Genomic DNA, 17098 nt, shown 5'->3' with positions numbered 1-17098 from the left:
CCCAGCCTCTACATATGTAAAGTTTCTTTTATGCAAGCAATTGGTATCCTTCCTCTTACACCTTCTTTACTGAAGCAATACACAAACTTTGGAGGATGTGAGAGAGTAAATTACCTAAGGAGTGGGGTACAACTGAGAAAAAATTCTGCAGCCTGAATATACTCACAGAAAAACTCAAGGAAGCTCCACCATCCAACTGTGATTTTCTCCCTATGATGCTTACAGGTTTTGCTCACTTAGTAGAAGATACTGTGTTAAGACCACAAAAATAATAAGTATCACATTACCTATTCTTCCTTATAAGAGGATGTTGATTCAGCAGCTATAATATATTAAAGTACATAGACAAATTTCTTTTGACTCACATTTTGTAAAATTTAATATATCTATCAGTGTGCTTTTGCTTTAGAAAAAAAAAATCAGTGCCTTGCAAGATCACAGTGGACATCATCTGCTAGGTTGCACATTGGTTGTCAAAAAAGGTTTGAGAAATATTGTTTACACTGGGTTATCAGGCAAACTTGATAAGGTTACAAATATCATCCTTCATCAATTCAAGTTCAGTCACCACTAGATAGACATTGTGTAGATTTTCCAAACATGCACTTGCTTGTTGATATCAGTACGACACCTGTCATTACTTGTTTTTTAGGAGATGCCTTCCAGGGCCTGATTATGATATCAGTCTAACTCTGTTTGTATTTCTGTCTGTTGCTGACAGAAGCTGTGAATTTTCTACAATGCAATGGAAAAACGGGGTGACTACTCTCTCCCCACATTTCTCCAAGTAGTAACAAAGAGTCTCTAAACGCTGTTTCTTTGTAGTTTTAAGGGTGTGTGCTATAGTCATAGCCTGTCATAAAATCATGTTTGGCTTTGTGAGTGGTCCTGCATATCCAGACACTAGATGCCACAGTGTTTCATTTCTGTGATGGAATGCCAGTATGTAAACAAGCAACACCTAGAAAATCTTCCCTCCTTTAGTGTGTGGTGTCTATGGGCAGGAAATAGATAATAAATAATCAAAATGCCAAAAATGACAGAATAACCAGCATGAAGAGTTAAAGCTGGATAAGAAAACTGCTTGATGTTTAGGAGTTCAAGGCATAGAATTCCTTGAAAAAGTGGTTTTCTTCCTCATGTATTATCTGGGCATATAGCCCTTTCTCTGGCATTTTAACTCCAGTTCTGGCTCCTGTTTTCTAGCACAGGCCTCTCCATGACTTGCCACCATTCTCCCTGCTCATCTGGCTGAGAATCACAGCGATCTGTACAGACTTCCTAAACTTTTTTTTTCCTTCCCAGGCACTGGATTTCGAAAGCAAAAACTTGTATATTCTTAAAGTGGAAGCTACCAACACTCATGTGGACCCTCGATTCCTGTACCTGGGGCCATTCAAGGACTCAGCTACAGTCAGAATTCAAGTGGAGGATGTAGATGAACCCCCCATGTTCAGCAGACCAGCATACATAATGGAAGTGAAAGAAGATGTTCCATTAAACAGTGTAATAGGAACAGTAACTGCTCAGGATCCAGATGCTGCCAAGAATCCTGTCAAGTAAGCACACACTACTTCAACTTGCCTGTAAATTTTTGACAGCCTTGATTTTGCTTTTGTCATGTCAGCACACACAAAAAAATCGTCACTTGTAACAATGTGAATTGTAGGGTATGCTTGAATATGGGGTATTGTACATGGTAAATGATCTCTCCTGCTTGAACATATTTAGATATGTGTGAATGTGTTTGCATGGCCTTTGCATCTTGAATTATATCCTAATCTCTTTACTAACTAATGTATGTGGTTTTTTTCTACCATGAAAAAATTTACTGCAAAGAGACCACTGAGAAAATCTTAGTGTTTTCCTTCCACCTTTAACATTTTCCAGTGCAATGCAGTGCATCCTCTTGGCCATATGACAGAGGGCTGATCCACCAGCCTTTTCTTCTTCTGTCTTCTGTCCAGACAGCTTAACAGAGGCCACAGTCATCTTTTCTAAATTACAAATAGAAATGCCTCAAAATCAGCTCATGTGCACACCCAGGCTTTGATCTCACCTGTATCAGTGCAAGGCTTGTAAGAGAAGAGTCAGTCTCATGAGCTTCATAAATTAAACTTGCCATGAATCAATAAACTGTTCTTAGAGGAAGTGGAGGAAATGTTAAGGTTGGAGTAGCTATACCTAAGTCTTCTTTTTTTGTGAATTGTGTGTTGTTTCAGTGCATACTGGAGTACTTAAGTCATGCTGGATAGAGTATTAAAGAACTTTTAAATATTTGTGTTCTTTAATTAAAGTTCATTTCTACTGACAAGGCAGCAAGAGGAGGAATCAAAAAGTGCAGCAGTATTAAATCCAGATCAATTTTCAGCAGGTTTCTGAGTTGGACACCTTGGAAATTCAATAGTAGCCTTTGATCAAAATAGAACAGTGCAGGTTTAATAAAAATCTAGTCCATCAATACTTTACAGTTGTGCAAACAATTATCTTTCATCAAGATTTTTTACAGTAATGAGTAAGTTTTAAGCTCTTAGCTCATCTTGTGAGAGCAGTAAATATTTTAATGTTAATTTCCTAGATGAACAAGCTAAATCTAAAATGTTTCTGGCAGAAACTATCTTCAGTTTGCATAGCATGACCTATACATGAATTTTTCTTCAAGACTATGCCTTCTAACTTTAATTAAAGTTTTCTTAAATTTCTATCATGACATGCAGCAATTCTCTGGCATTCTGGGCCAGCAGAGCATAGTCACTTAAAGAGCAGCATAATGTTTTGCTGACTTTGGTGAAGCCCCAGGACAGAATGAGCATCTTCTGTAGGACATTTTCATGCGCATGAGCATGCTAGCATGAAGATCAAAAATTGATTGGGGTGACACCCAGGCCCCTTGCAGTCTTCACAGGAACCTGCTTTTTTATATCTAATGGCACAAGAGAGAAAGGGGAGTGCTTCCCTCCTTCCCTGTGGTGATAACTACAACCATTTGCATTTCACACCAGCACCAACTCCTAATTATAAGTGATTTACAGTGGTTAGGGACTATGCTGTTCATTGTTGAGTACTGCCTACCGGCTCTTTGCTATTAATTGAATGTGTGTGCTAAAACTTACCTAACTTTCAAAGGGCACTTCTTTAATACCCTGTAAGTACTTTGCATATTTTAGTATCCCATAGTTATTGAGCAAAATTTAGCAGAAGTGTCAAAACTGATGCAGTGCAGCAGAAAGCTTGTCTACTTTTTACCTTAACAGCATGCAAGAGCCAAATGCAAGTAAAAGAAAAATAAAAATCAGAAAGAGGTTACAGTAATAGAAATAAACATAACAAGAAAAAACATGAAAATCAGTAAGAGAGAAAGGAAATCAGTGGAGAGCAGTAGCCTGAGAGATGTTAACTTGCAATAAATGTAATTTTATGGTGCTAATATCTTGGGTATCTGCTAGAATTTAGGGGCATGGGTTGAGTCTGCATCTTTTTGACAGGGTAATTTTTTTTTTTTCTATCATGCAATAGAGATGCGAAATCCGATTTTCACTCTGAGCTTCGGGGAAGATGCAATTAGACTGTATATATATGACTTGTCACTTGCTTGTCAATTTTTCTTGACAGTTAAAAATAAAATCTTTAGACACTTGATATTACAATGAAAACCTTCCATTTTCTCCTCTACTCGAGTGAAGATTTCTCTTCTTAAACAAACTGAGCCCTAACTCCGTTAGATGAAAGCCCCTTTGATCTTCCATTAAAGGGAACCTTCACAATATCATTATGAAAATGCATTATGAAAAATTCACACACACATCCTTTCCTGACCCACAAATCTTCCTGACTTGTGGTTGCATTAGGCAGCAAGCTGCTGAGCATCAGAAGACAATGAAGCGATAGCAAAATATGAAGTGGATGTCTGCCCTGGTTGTAAGGCTGCAGAACTATTTGTGACCTGTGTATTGGCAGAGCTAAATTGCATCAAGCTAAGTCTTCTAAGTTTTGCTCTGATATGACATTGAGAAAATACAAAAATACACCAGTACATGTCTGGGTATATTTGAATATGTGTCCAAGTATAGTAACAGTAAGATGCTCCTGAGTAGCACTCTACAGTCCAGAGGTGGTGTAAAAAAAAAGTTTTGCATTCTACGTGTGTTTGATCTACACATAAATAATATGAACATCTGCATACTGATTTAAAAAAAAAAAAAACAATGCTGAAACTGGCACTACTGTATTGTACATCAGATCTTTTTAAATTGCTAGCTGAGTTTTTTTGCTATAGTAACTCCTCAGAGGCATAATGAAGTTCATCAGTCACTGGAACTGTCTTCCCGCTGTGATTTGATTTACTAAAGTACCCCAGATGAGAATCATCTGCAAACAAATGTAAGGCTAAATTTTGTTTGTGTATTTTACTGACAACATATTTGCATGTGTTAGATTCTCTCTTTTACCCTTCCCTTCTTCCTGTTGCATACCAGGAGAGACTTTAGTCTTCACAGACACTTTTTAACTTCCTAGCTTGTCAATTCCTCAGAGCTTGAAAGAGATGAAGTCCTGAAGTCTGGCAAATACACACCCGTAATTTCATTAAATAAATGTAAAAATTAGTTTGATGTTGTCTACTTAATTCTTACTAGGTTGTGATCCAGAAGTCAGAATCAGCACCAATTCAAGATAATTAAAAATCCTTGATCAAAAGAGACTGGATTATGCAAACTGAGAAACAGAAGTGACAGTCTAGCTTATTAAAATCATCCTTCTAGAGCAGATTTAATGGTATAATTGGAATATACTTTAAATGCACTGACCTTGTATGTATTTTCTTTGGGATATGAAGAAATAAAATTAACATTCCATTAAGAAACTGTCTCTGCTGGGTTTTTTTTTTTAATGAGTTTGAGCTTCCACTTTACAAATGACTGAATATACATATGGCTTTATAAATACTTGTAGTTTAAAATCCTTAATATCTTGAAGAAGAAGAATCCCTCAATGGTACAACTCTGATAATCTTAGAAAAAGTCCAGAACCCTTTTTTTCTTCCAGACACTGTACCACAGACTGAATTTGGGAAATCTTTCAAAGATAGTGATTGCAATATACCAAGGCATTAAAATGTGCTGCTAAGACAGTAAGATATTTTAAGTGCATTCAAAATATGAAGCTGGAGTGAAAGTAAAATTGAAGCAAAAAACCCCAATGAACAGACAGCTCATGCCTAAAGCTAGTTGCTTATTTAAATGTCTTGCTGAATAAGAGTTTGAAACATAGTATTACAGTTAGCTGGAACAGCTAAACTGTGGAAAATCCTGATATTTCATTTCAAAGAAGAATACAGAATCTAGATTTAACTGCAAAATGGAAATACCAAAGTATTTCAGCTGAAAGGTGTGGAAATGAGCTACAGAATATCTGAAAATAATTGAATTCACAAGATACCAACATAATATTATATAAAATCCGGAATGAATGAAAGTTAAAATGAAATGTTTACCATATCAAATACTTAGTCAAAATATAAAAGAGTCAGACCAGTTTGTATAAACTCATTCCCGTTACACATTTCAGCCAAGTCAACAATTTCACACGTGCTGTTTAGATTTAGACAAAGCAGCACTTTTCAAGCTGATGGTAGCGTCACACTGCTACATAAAGGAACTAAGTTAGTGACACCACAGCTGACTTCCTGCAGTCAGAATTGCAGTTAGCTGTCAGTGAAGTGACAGCAATGAATGAAAACTAAATCTGAACTCCTGAAGAATTAGCAAAGTGTGCCCATGCAAGTCCTGCCAAAATATGTTAGTTTTTTTGCTAGTACCTTTGAATGTCATTTGAGTGATTCCCTAGGAATTATCATGGAAAAAGAAAAACAGTTTAGTGCAAATAAGTAATACTTGCCATTGTTTTGTTTAGAAAGGTAGGCTTCACTTAAATTCTTATTTCGGAATAAGACGTAATAACTCTAATTTACTGTCGGCATTATATCCCACATTTTATTTGCAAATAATAAAGTTACAAGATAATGAACAAGTTAGTTAATTTTAAAATTTTGACAGAACCACATTTCAACTAGCTTCTTATATTCTTTCCTTCTTTCATGCAAGGTGTTTCTCAGAATTTAAGAGACACTGCACAGGCACTAGGAAATCTGTGCAGAATGGAGGACATGTCTTGCATCTGCTTCTAGGGCAGAACAGAGGAGAGAAATTCTTCTTCAGCTTCTGCATTCCCCTGAATTCTGTGGTGGCAATGAACTCTGCCAGCCGTTCCCTGGCCCAGTTTTCATCTGACTGCTCACAGCTCAGCTGTTGTCCTTACCCTTGTGTGGACACAAGGGACAGCAGTAGCTGCCTTGTCTCCATCGATGTGGCGTGCAAGGAGACCCTGGGAGCACACTGGGCTTCCAGAGGATCTGTCCTGCATTGTACATGAGCACACAGTTGGGCTGGAAACAAGAGCAGAATAATGCAATTGCGTTCTTGCTTTGGCAACATCACAGGCATATTTCTGTCAAAACCCTCCATAATTTATGCAAGAATTTTCCCTTCAGGAGAGATGAAACCAAGTCACAGCATTTGGATCAAGGTGGTAGTGCTCTCTCCCGGGAATTGGAGAGTTCTACTTTTAAACTTGGATTTAGTTCAGCTGAAAAAGCGAAAGATCAGATCGAAAGTTTGAATCTGTATTTGGACTCTGAGCTCATCCAGAGCTTGTTAGCATTCCTTTTCACATATAGATACCATCAAGCAGGGCTGAGAATGTTAGTTTTAATGAGTTACAACAAACCTTTTTGTGATATGTGGAATAATGAATCTCTGCTCTCTGCTGACTTGGTTTGGGAGGGCAATCTTTTTAAATGCTGAGAAGTGAAAAGTACAAATGCACCCCAGCTGTCACATTTTGTATCAGAAATTATTTGGAACAGTTGAGATATCAATCCATAAAAAGAGGGTTTTATAAAGGAAAAGCCAACTCAGCCTTAAAATAAACTTCGTATCTTTCAGGGCACAGACTTCACATTTTTCAGTAAAAACAAAGCTTTGATGATTCTCAGAGGTATGTAAATTCCACAGCAATTCATTTATTCAGTGACAATACTCCACCTTCTAAATCAAACCTCCAATGTGTCATTATCCAGTAGTTCAGAACTAGCTCTTTGTGTGAATACATAAAGACTCTGAAGCCTGTGCTGAAAACAAAAGGAAACCCCATTTACTAGCTGTTTGATGTCTAGTCTTAGAAAATGGTTTTAGAACATAGAAATTAAAAGGAAAGCATTCCTCTAACCCCAGTCTCTGTATTTGCAGGTACTCTGTAGATCGTCACACTGATATGGACAGAGTATTCAACATCAATTCAGGAAATGGTTCGATATTCACTTCCAAACCCCTTGACCGGGAAACACTGCTGTGGCACAACATTACAGTAATAGCAGCAGAGATCAGTAAGTTAAACCTAAATATGACTCCTGTCCCTGATGTAATGAATTTAGCCTTCTAGCTGAGTGTGTGGAAAGCGCAGCTGGGCACATGTCAGGTTTATGGATAGCCCACTCAATACTAATGAAGAAGCAGTAACTCTGCAAGAGGTCGTCTGCAGTTTTGTGTTTATTAGGGACACAGTTCATGAAGAGGTAACGGAGCAGGGAGAAAAGGTGGCAGTTCTGTGGTCTCTGATCATTATATCCACTTTACATTTTGAACGTGGTCGTTGAATTCTGAAAGTGGTATGCAGCAAAACAGGTAATTTAAAGCTAAACTGCATTCCTTGGCTGAATTCAGTCTCATTCAGGCTGGATGTTTTCAAATAAGGCTAAAGTAGCTGGGCTGAGCTGGGTGCCCAGATCTAAGCCCTTTTATGAATCTCCATTTTTTACTTTGTGCACATCTTTTGAAATTACAAGCTGCAGCTACAAATCAGTCTGTCACTTAGTTTAGGCTTGTTCCAAAGTATCAATCTTGTGATAACACTAGACATGCTGATTTTAGAAGTCAAAATGCCAGGGGTCTAAGATAAGGACATATGTTTGAGATGGCCTTAATAGATAATCCGCTTTGTTTTAATTCATTATCTATAAATACATCACATGCTCGAATATCAGAGAATGCAATTCTATTTGCTTTTGCAGAGTCACAGTGCCTATGTTATGGTGGAATGGTAGATAAGTTTAATGCAAACACCTGTTCTGTGACTGTTACAATGCCTCTCTGCAACCCAAAAGCTAAAAAGCTTTTGATTTTTCTGAGACAATATAAGCTCTACTTTCTTTTTTGTATGTGTGTATGGCTTGATTACCTGCTTAACGGTGAGATGAGTATAAAAAGCTTGAAATTACTTGATTCAACATTCTTTATTGTGTAAGTCTTTTTTAAAATTGAAAACCAATATAAAAGGATGTTATTGAGGCAAGCAAATGGGGTTATATGAAGAAGTAGTGGGTATGAGCTTATAGGAATGACAGGACATTAATAATTTTCTTCCTGTCATGAAAGTTTGCACCTTCTAATGCTAGGTATGGGATTTCAGCACACCAAACAATGAATGTTGGTAATGTGGTTGTGTTTCTGTTAACTTCTTGAAGGTGGGTTCTAAGGTCAAAATTTGTACACTATAGGCAGCTCCTGGGTAGGGCAGAAGGGAAAAAGAAATGCCTAAAAAGGAAAAAATAGCAAGAACATTTAGCATTGACAATAGCAAGAACACTTGCATTGACCCCAGCTGGGCTGAAATAACATGCAGTATAGAAAACTGTCCAAAAACCAGCTTAGCATTGATAGGAAGTACTCATTTGGTTTCTTGCTTCCGCCCCTAAGCACAGACCTTCTACTGCACCAAACCTTCCCAACTTAACCTCTTGTGTCTAAGACACAGGCTCCTGTCTTAATTACCATTCCTTTTTAGCCCGAATCCTTTCAGGTTGCAACAAACCTGCTTCCCAGGGTGTGCTTTACTAAGCCTAGACAAAATTTGGAATAACTAGGGTATATGTCTTCCATAGGCTTTTTTTTGTTGTTGTTGTTGTTGTTGAAATGTACTTTTCTGATCCAGGACACTTCACTAATTTTAGTCTCAAGAGACTAGACTGGAAAGTACCACTGCTTATTGTTCCTGGCAAACCCAAACATTTCTAGCAAGGCTACCTAAAGTCCTATTTCACTAAATTCCATGGAATCACATATTACTCTCAGTGACATTATCTCTTCAAGCTCCAAGTATATTTCACTGAAGTAATCAAAAAAAATATCCAGTCAGCTTACAGGCAGGATATGCCTTCAAATGAGTGGGTGCTCCCTTTCATATAGGAAAAAAATAATTATAAAGTCATAAAGAAAAACATCTTTCAGTGATGACTGCTCTTTATTTGATTTTACAGTTAAAAAAAAAACCCACAGAAGTTGTTTTGCCTTTGTCTAGAACTGTCAGTAAGTGTAGATTGCTCCAGTTCTAAATGTTCTCCTTTTTCACCAGCATGAGCTGCAATTGCTCAGCAGCCCAGAGAATCAATCATGCTGTGACTGCTGCACAAAAATAGTTGGTGAAATCCCAGGTCAGTACGTCTGCCACAGCCAGACAGCAAACTGGCATTAAAACAGGGGACACAGGGCTAGTGAGCCACAGCTGCAGAATTACAGCTGATTTACCAAAGACAATTCCCAGAGTGTTTTTAAATATTTGCTACTTAACACTTATGGGTAGGTCAAACATTGGCAGGACTATGAGGCTGTATTCTGAAAAAAAAATCACCTCTGTAACAGTTTTATTGCTGGCTCAGCAGAAAACATATCCCTATGCAAAGAAATAGATTTAAGCAGTTTGTAGAGTCTGTGGAGATAGAGCCCAGCAGTAATTAAGGCATAATGCTAACAAATGAACCTACATGAATTAATTTGCACAAATAATTTGAAAGCTGATGACACAAAATATCAAAAAAAAAAGACTTGAAGATGTATATAGATTTTCCATTAAATCAGAGGAGTATGTTAATAGAGCCTAGAGTTTATATCAAGCTTCTGTTTATTACAATATGATTTTTAATTGTGAGAACCTTAAGCACCTAGAAGTAAAATGAAAATACGTGTGTTTAGATTTAAAAAGCAGGAAAGAAAACAATTCTCCTTCTTTAGAGGAAAAGAAACATGTTTGTCAATATATTTGAATGTATTTGTTTGCAAAGTATGCCCTACAAAATAGTCTTGCCAATAGTCCTGTGACTTCAAATGAATGCCTTTGATTTTTGCCTGTTATAAAAATTCAACTCTTTTATTGATGTATTTTAGCAAAGAATTCAGCTCACTCCATATTATACATAAACTGTTATTTTATACATCGAATGAATTTAGCCCAATGGCTGATATTAGAAAGAGGTTTATGCCTAATGGAATCATATTAACTTCAATGGGACTGTGGAGCCTTAAAGCACAATATTTTGTCCAAATGACTGAGCTCTGTAATACAAATAAGCAATGCCAATTTTGGGGAAGGCATTTTCACATTTGTGAAAGGATGATAAACACATTAATAGGACTTTTATTAAAGTCAACAAGCTACTATAATGAATAAATAGAAGCTGCTATAATGAATAAATATAATAATAAAACCAGCAAGCTACTATAATGAATGCTTGTAGAAGAATATAGAGTCTTAGATCTGCTATATTTTATTGCACTATTTTTTCATTTGAATGATAGGTTAAAATGCATTGATAAACCATATTAATGTGGGTAGAAGATCAACATTGGAAATTCAGTATGAACCCTCATGTAGGAGAGGGGAAGATATTTTTTTTTAAATAAATTATCTCAATCACACTCTTTGCCTCATATTTCTCTCTCTCACATTCCCATACCCACATAATCCTAGGTGGATGTTGTGTGATATGCAGCACAATGCAGATCAATGGCAGTGTCTCTTGGATTTCTTTCAATTAGGGATGACAAATTTCTTTGGGACCAGATCTTGTACATTTTAGCAGTCAGTGGTTGTTATGGTGTGACATTTTGCCTTAGATCCTGCCTATTTCACCGTGCATGGCCCTAGGCAAGGTTACTGCCGCTGCTTTTCTTCCTGTGTATCATTTTGACTTAAGCTTGTCTCCTCCCAGCAGGAAAAGGAATGGTCTATATAGTATGGTTTGCTTTATTTGGTGTTTTTATTTTTATCCAGAAAGATGAAAGTATTTTCATTAATATTCTGTGCTCAGGACTATCTTTGTCAATTTCAATCTCTTGGCACTATGCAGTCCTTATAGGTTAAAAACAGATTGTTTACATAGGGGGGTCTGCAGGTTCTGTATAGAGCTTATGTTTTTCAGCTGTTCCACTTCAGTATTTACTCTAGAACATCAGACAAAACAATTCACAACAGGTTAGAAAGCATCTGTGATCACAGCCGCAGTTATTACATTATTTCTATAAAATAATGATTATCATGGTAGCTTGAGGAACTGTGCCACAAGATTTGTAGGGCACAGAGTATCATATTTAACAAGGGGAGAAGAAAAACCCCCTCAATCTCATCCTCATGACTTTTCCTGTTAGAGAGCTAAGGAAGGGAATATGTTCTAGATACTTCACTGCCACCAAACAGTATCAATCAGGCTAATAAATAGATTTAATTTAGTTCCAGTATTATATTTACATATATCACACATACATTCATAATCACACTTGGAACGATCAAAGGAATTTATAAATCCTGGACTCCTACTCCATCATAACTCTATATTTACGCAGAATTAGAGTAATGATACTACATTCATCCCATAACACACTCACCAGAAATCAAGAGAATGTAAGCGAAGTGCTCTGACTGAGAAGAATTGAACCACCAAGTCTGTCCTTTTCTTCCACTGCACTGAGTCAGTAACTGGGCTAAATAAAATCTCCATTCTGGTTTTGCCATTTCAGACAACCCCAAACAAAGCAGCCGTGTCCCCGTGTTCATTAAGGTCTTGGATGTAAATGACAACGCTCCGGAGTTTCCCATGTTTTACGAGACCTTCGTCTGCGAAAACGCAAAGGCAGAACAGGTGTGTTGCCTGCTCCTACTCAGAAAATATTCCAAATTAAATGAGTTTTGCTGCTACTCTTGCATTACCTCATCAAGCGGTGTACTTTGCAATGCATCAAACTTAATTGAAAAATTAAACAGTGACTGCACATTATCTGATTTCACTCAGTATTCTTCCAGCTGACATGATGGTATGTTTTTGAATGTTATTTTCTGTACTGCACCTTGTTGCCCCTGATTTATTTTCATTCTTTCATCCTTTGCTTTATCCAGGCACCTCCACTGTCTCCTTCCAAAACAATTTCATGTCTGTAAATGTTACAGGTTCTGTCTGTGATACAACAGTATCCTGCTAGATAGCTCTCGCCTACCACTCCTATTGTGAAGTAGCTCAAAGTTGCAGATGATTTGGAAGATTCAGCCAAACTATTTCTGTGACATGAGATTTGGGTAGATAAACATAAATTTAGCTTGGACTGTCTCACCTTTCATCTCTATTTCTTGTCTCATGCAAAGGTTTCCTACCCATCTGCAGTGGCATTAACCCAAGCCTTCTGGTGAAATCAACATGATTTTCCTGCCAGCTTTCAAAGTCATTATGTCACTCCCTGATGGTATAGGATATAATAGTATGGTGACCCCAAACAGCATCAGCAGCATGTGGATATCTTTTCTTGAGCTCACCATAGCAACATCATCTGCCTTGAAGCAGAATAAAAAAAATTAATACAAAAGATTGCTTTTATAGTGTTTTTTAGAGTATGTAAATGAATGTAAAGTTCACTGACTTAGGAGATAATTTTGTTCTTATTGTTTCAGCTGATACAAACATTAAGTGCTGTTGATAAAGATGACTCTTACAATGGACATCAGTTTTCATTCTCCTTAGCTCCCGAGGCAGCCAGCAGCTCAAACTTTACACTACAGGACAACAGAGGTGAATTTCTAGGAAGACTTTTCTTTATTATCTTATCCTTGCTTTCAGTCTTCAGACGAAGATTTAATGCATGCTTTGTGTTTCCAGACAACACAGCAGGGATTTTCACTCGGAAAACCAGATATAATCGGCATGAAACAAGTACCTACTTCCTGCCAGTGGTAATATCAGACAATGATTACCCCATCCAGAGCAGCACTGAAACGGTGACCATTCGAGTGTGTGCTTGTGACCATCGAGGGAAGATGCTGTCCTGTAATGCAGAAGCCTTGATTCATCCTACTGGTCTTAGCACTGGGGCTCTCATTGCCATTCTTCTCTGCATCATTATATTACTTGGTAAGTAACTCAGGGACATTTTGTTCCTTTCATGGTCATTATTCCAAGACTAGGAAAAAGGAAAAGTAAAGACATCATTGTATTATCCTGTGCATATGTTACTGTATTTCTTCTTTTGAAGGCTGCTACAGGTGGGGTGCATAGGGCACAACCAATCTAACCTTAGTTATCTGAAAGTTGGCGATATATGAGGAAGAGGAGATAGCTGGGCTCCACACTGTGTTCAATGGAGAAAGACACCTGTAGAGAGACATCCATCCCATCCCATCCCATCCCATCCCATCCCATCCCATCCCATCCCATCCCATCCCATCCCATCCCATCCCATCCTTTATTGGTATCTGAGGAGAACCAGACACATTACTCATAACCCTCTGCAGGTGTCCATCCCTTTCTGTTGCCCATAGAAAGAGGGCAGATAACTTAGTTTTGAAGAATTAACTTTCCATTTCTTAACTGAGGAGAAAAAAGTCTCAGTGATTTTTTTTCTGTTGGAAAAGGATGCTGAGTGATATGGACTGAGGGACTCTCCCAAGGGCTGCAGGGTCCTCCATTTCAGCCACCATTAGAAAGAGGTTGGACCCTGAGTGTTGAGGATGTGCAGAGGGCTCTGGCTATGACACTTACAGGTGGTCAACTTTAAATATAAATATAAAAATTAAAATAAAAATAAATATATAGATATATAGATACATAGATGGATATAGATAGATATATATATAGATATAGATATATAGATATAGATATAGATAGATGATATAGATATAGATATAGATATAGATATAGATATAGATATAGATAGATAGACATAGATATAGATAGATAAAGACAGTTTGCAACATCTCTCTGCCAGGTTCCACCCCTCTTGTACTGCAAACAGAGGTAGTTGGTCACTCAGCCATTATCTGTACCTGTTCGTCTGGGGACAACTGTACAATACAACATAGGCTGTTCTCTGGGAGATTTCATTAGGATCTTAGGAGAAAAGGAGGCAGTCAGACCAATTTTACAGCAGTAGGGTCATGCAGGGGACAGAATGTTTCCTTTATGATTCTACTTCTTTTTACCATACCCCTATCTTCCTTGGACATGCTTGTCACCACTGCAGAGTCATCCTGGTCTTTTCTTTTAACAAAATTTCCTTCTCCAGTAATGAGTCTAAGATGAGGTTGTGGTTCTCAGACTCTAACAATGTAGTCATGGCTTGCTCAAATAAGCTCTATCCCATTTTCAAAAAAGATTCCCACAATAACAATCTGATCTTTAATTCACCATTAAATTCATTTTTCAAAACATGGTATCATTGCCCCTAAGGGCTGAGCTCACTTTGTATTAAGTTCCTTACCAGAAAAAGTAATGTAATGCTGTAGGTAGTCTTGCACTCGTTAGTACAACTGTGCTCATTAATATCAATCTGACATTAAACGATTTCCTGTTTTATGTCAATCGAAAATAATTGATTCTGTGTGCTAAGCAGCACTTTATGTCAATTACTGCTCATGCCACCATGCACCATAAGCAGATTTTCAATTAACTCAGCTATATAATTTTCTATTTTCAGGTTGGTTGCAGGGTTTGAATGTGCAACCGCTACTGAGTGAAAAACAATACTCTGGGCAGACCTGAACCACAACTCAAAGTTTAGCAGCAACAAAAAGGGCCTGTAAATTGCTAGGTTCATATGCAATTTGAGTAAGTTTATCATCTTATCAGGAGGTTTCAGATACTGCTGAACACAGACATGCAAATAAAGGCGATGTACTTCAACATGTAGCTTATGATGGGGTCTTTTCCCTGCAAGTTCAGCACAAAGCAGTAAAATCCACATATAAGACATGTGATGTATTTATCAAAGTCTCATCCTTGCATGTTCTGTGTAATACTGCTTTTGTAATATGGTACTTCAGCTACTCTTTGATGTAAAATCTATCATTCCTGTGCTTTCTCAGACCATTCTACCAGTCACTGTTCCAGAAGCCCATTCCAAACTGATATTGTGTTTTTCACTTTCCCAAAATTTTCTCCAGATATCTCTCTTCTTTCATACACACCTTTCACCAGTCCTCCCACACAGTGCCACGGCTTTTTGCTCTTGAGGAAGACAATCATCTCTCACTGCATTTTTGCACAGCAGCACGAAGAAGCATCACTCAAACTAGGACCCTTCTCTGACACCATAAGTAAATTCTCATCATTAGGCTGAGGTCCTAATGCAATCTAAACCACCTCTCCTAATCCTTCAGCTTCACCATCCATTTCCTTTCAACTCATACTTGCAGATGTTCTTCCTTATTCACAGTATTCCTGTGGTAAAACACAGCATTTTCCTACTTTATCCTGTATTTATGGTGACCTTCTGCAGTCAATCTACAAGGTGCTTGGGCACACTTAGAGACAGTATTTTGCTATAAGCAATCCTGCAGGGGAACTCATTATTAAAAAACCAAGCAATCACATAAAACAAAGTAAAAAAACCCAGACCAAAAAAACCCCACCAAAAATCCAACCAAAACAAACAAACAAAAAGAAACAAAAACAAACAAAAAGAAACAACCACTTTCCCTGACCAAAAGAAAAAACTCTCCAGAATTTGTCTGTCAAAGGAAACTAAGAATTATAAGGTTCAATGGAATAAAGTTTTGGGTTGGGGACACCCTTAGTCTTTGATGTTGGCCTTAAAAGGTTACAACTGAGGAAAGGACTGAAAAAAAAAATGTTTAACAGTTACTGTGCTTGACTCACACGCCATTTTAGAAGCAAAGCTGACATGAAGGATCATTGTGATCCACCTTATCATCTCACATCAATGAGTTTAGGCATTTCTGCTTTGCTTTGCTATGAAAAAACTGTAAAGACAGCAAGATGTGTCCTTCCTTGGAGTTTGCACAGCAGAGCTGAAGTACTGGGCACTGCAGACCTCAGACTACCAAAGCAACACTGACAGCAGAAATACATCCCTGCTCCTTGCTACTGTTCATTTGTCAATATTCAGCCATTTACATCTTAATGTAGAATCCAGCTAAGAAATGGGAAACTAGATTCTACAGGAAAGTGTTGGCCATATCCCTTTCCACACCCTGTGTCCACTTCTCTGTCACTACTGAAAATCATTATTGAATAAAAACATTAAAATTTGCATCAAGATCATGGAATTCTATCATGGAAAGAATTCCTTCCCTCCAAATAAATGAAAAATATGTGTACGCAAACTCACACTTTAAAGTGAAGGGCATAAAATATCTTCTAGAAATCTGCCTTTGTCAGATTAAAAAATACTTTTATCATATCCCATCAGTCCCTTATTTAATTTGTATACTTTTCAAGGTGATGTACACTGTAAAAACATTCCAGGGAAGTTAATAAAACTCAGACTTTGTGCTGGCTGAAAATCTGTTCCATATTCCAAGCTTTTTTCCCAGAGGAGCATGGATTTACTTATCTTGAAATTCTGCTTTGCTAACATCAGTAGATGCCATCCTTGTCCATACCAGAAGTTGTATATTGTCCAAGGGGTTCATCATAAATAACATCTGATTCTACTTATTCTGGAGAAAGTGTTTCCTCTTTCCCAGCTGTCATGAAACTAGTTCTGTTCTCAAGGTGACAAAATTAGGATATGGCTCTGGGTAACAAAGTGCCTACCAGCAAAAAGACACTCGGCTTGGCTTCCTACAATCTTGAGATCTCCTTTCTTCTGTGCATCCATGCCATTTCATCTCCCAAGGAACTCAAGGCAGAGCAAGCACAGCTTGAAAATCTGATGTGCACATTTTCAGTTTTTCAAAACATCTTCTCAAACTTCAAGCTCAAGCAGAG

The 17098-nt window shown here is 37.6% G+C and overlaps 1 protein-coding gene across 4 annotated transcripts in view; it reads left to right on the top strand.

Annotated features, from left to right (window-relative positions):
* CDH6 (cadherin 6) overlaps positions 1–17098 on the top strand; it is a 102925-nt gene that overhangs the window by 78553 nt on the left and 7274 nt on the right. For all 4 annotated transcript variants that reach the window (XM_058042431.1, XM_058042411.1, XM_058042425.1 and 1 more), the window contains 5 exons: positions 1306–1559; positions 7305–7441; positions 11904–12025; positions 12826–12943; positions 13031–13282. In XM_058042431.1, coding sequence (XP_057898414.1) covers positions 1306–1559; positions 7305–7441; positions 11904–12025; positions 12826–12943; positions 13031–13282 — 883 coding nt within the window. The remainder of the gene's footprint in view (positions 1–1305; positions 1560–7304; positions 7442–11903; positions 12026–12825; positions 12944–13030; positions 13283–17098) is intronic.

Source organism: Melospiza georgiana, chromosome 1, assembly GCF_028018845.1.
Source record: "Melospiza georgiana isolate bMelGeo1 chromosome 1, bMelGeo1.pri, whole genome shotgun sequence".
Taxonomy (NCBI): domain Eukaryota; kingdom Metazoa; phylum Chordata; class Aves; order Passeriformes; family Passerellidae; genus Melospiza; species Melospiza georgiana.
This window is presented reverse-complemented; position numbering and strand designations above follow the sequence as displayed.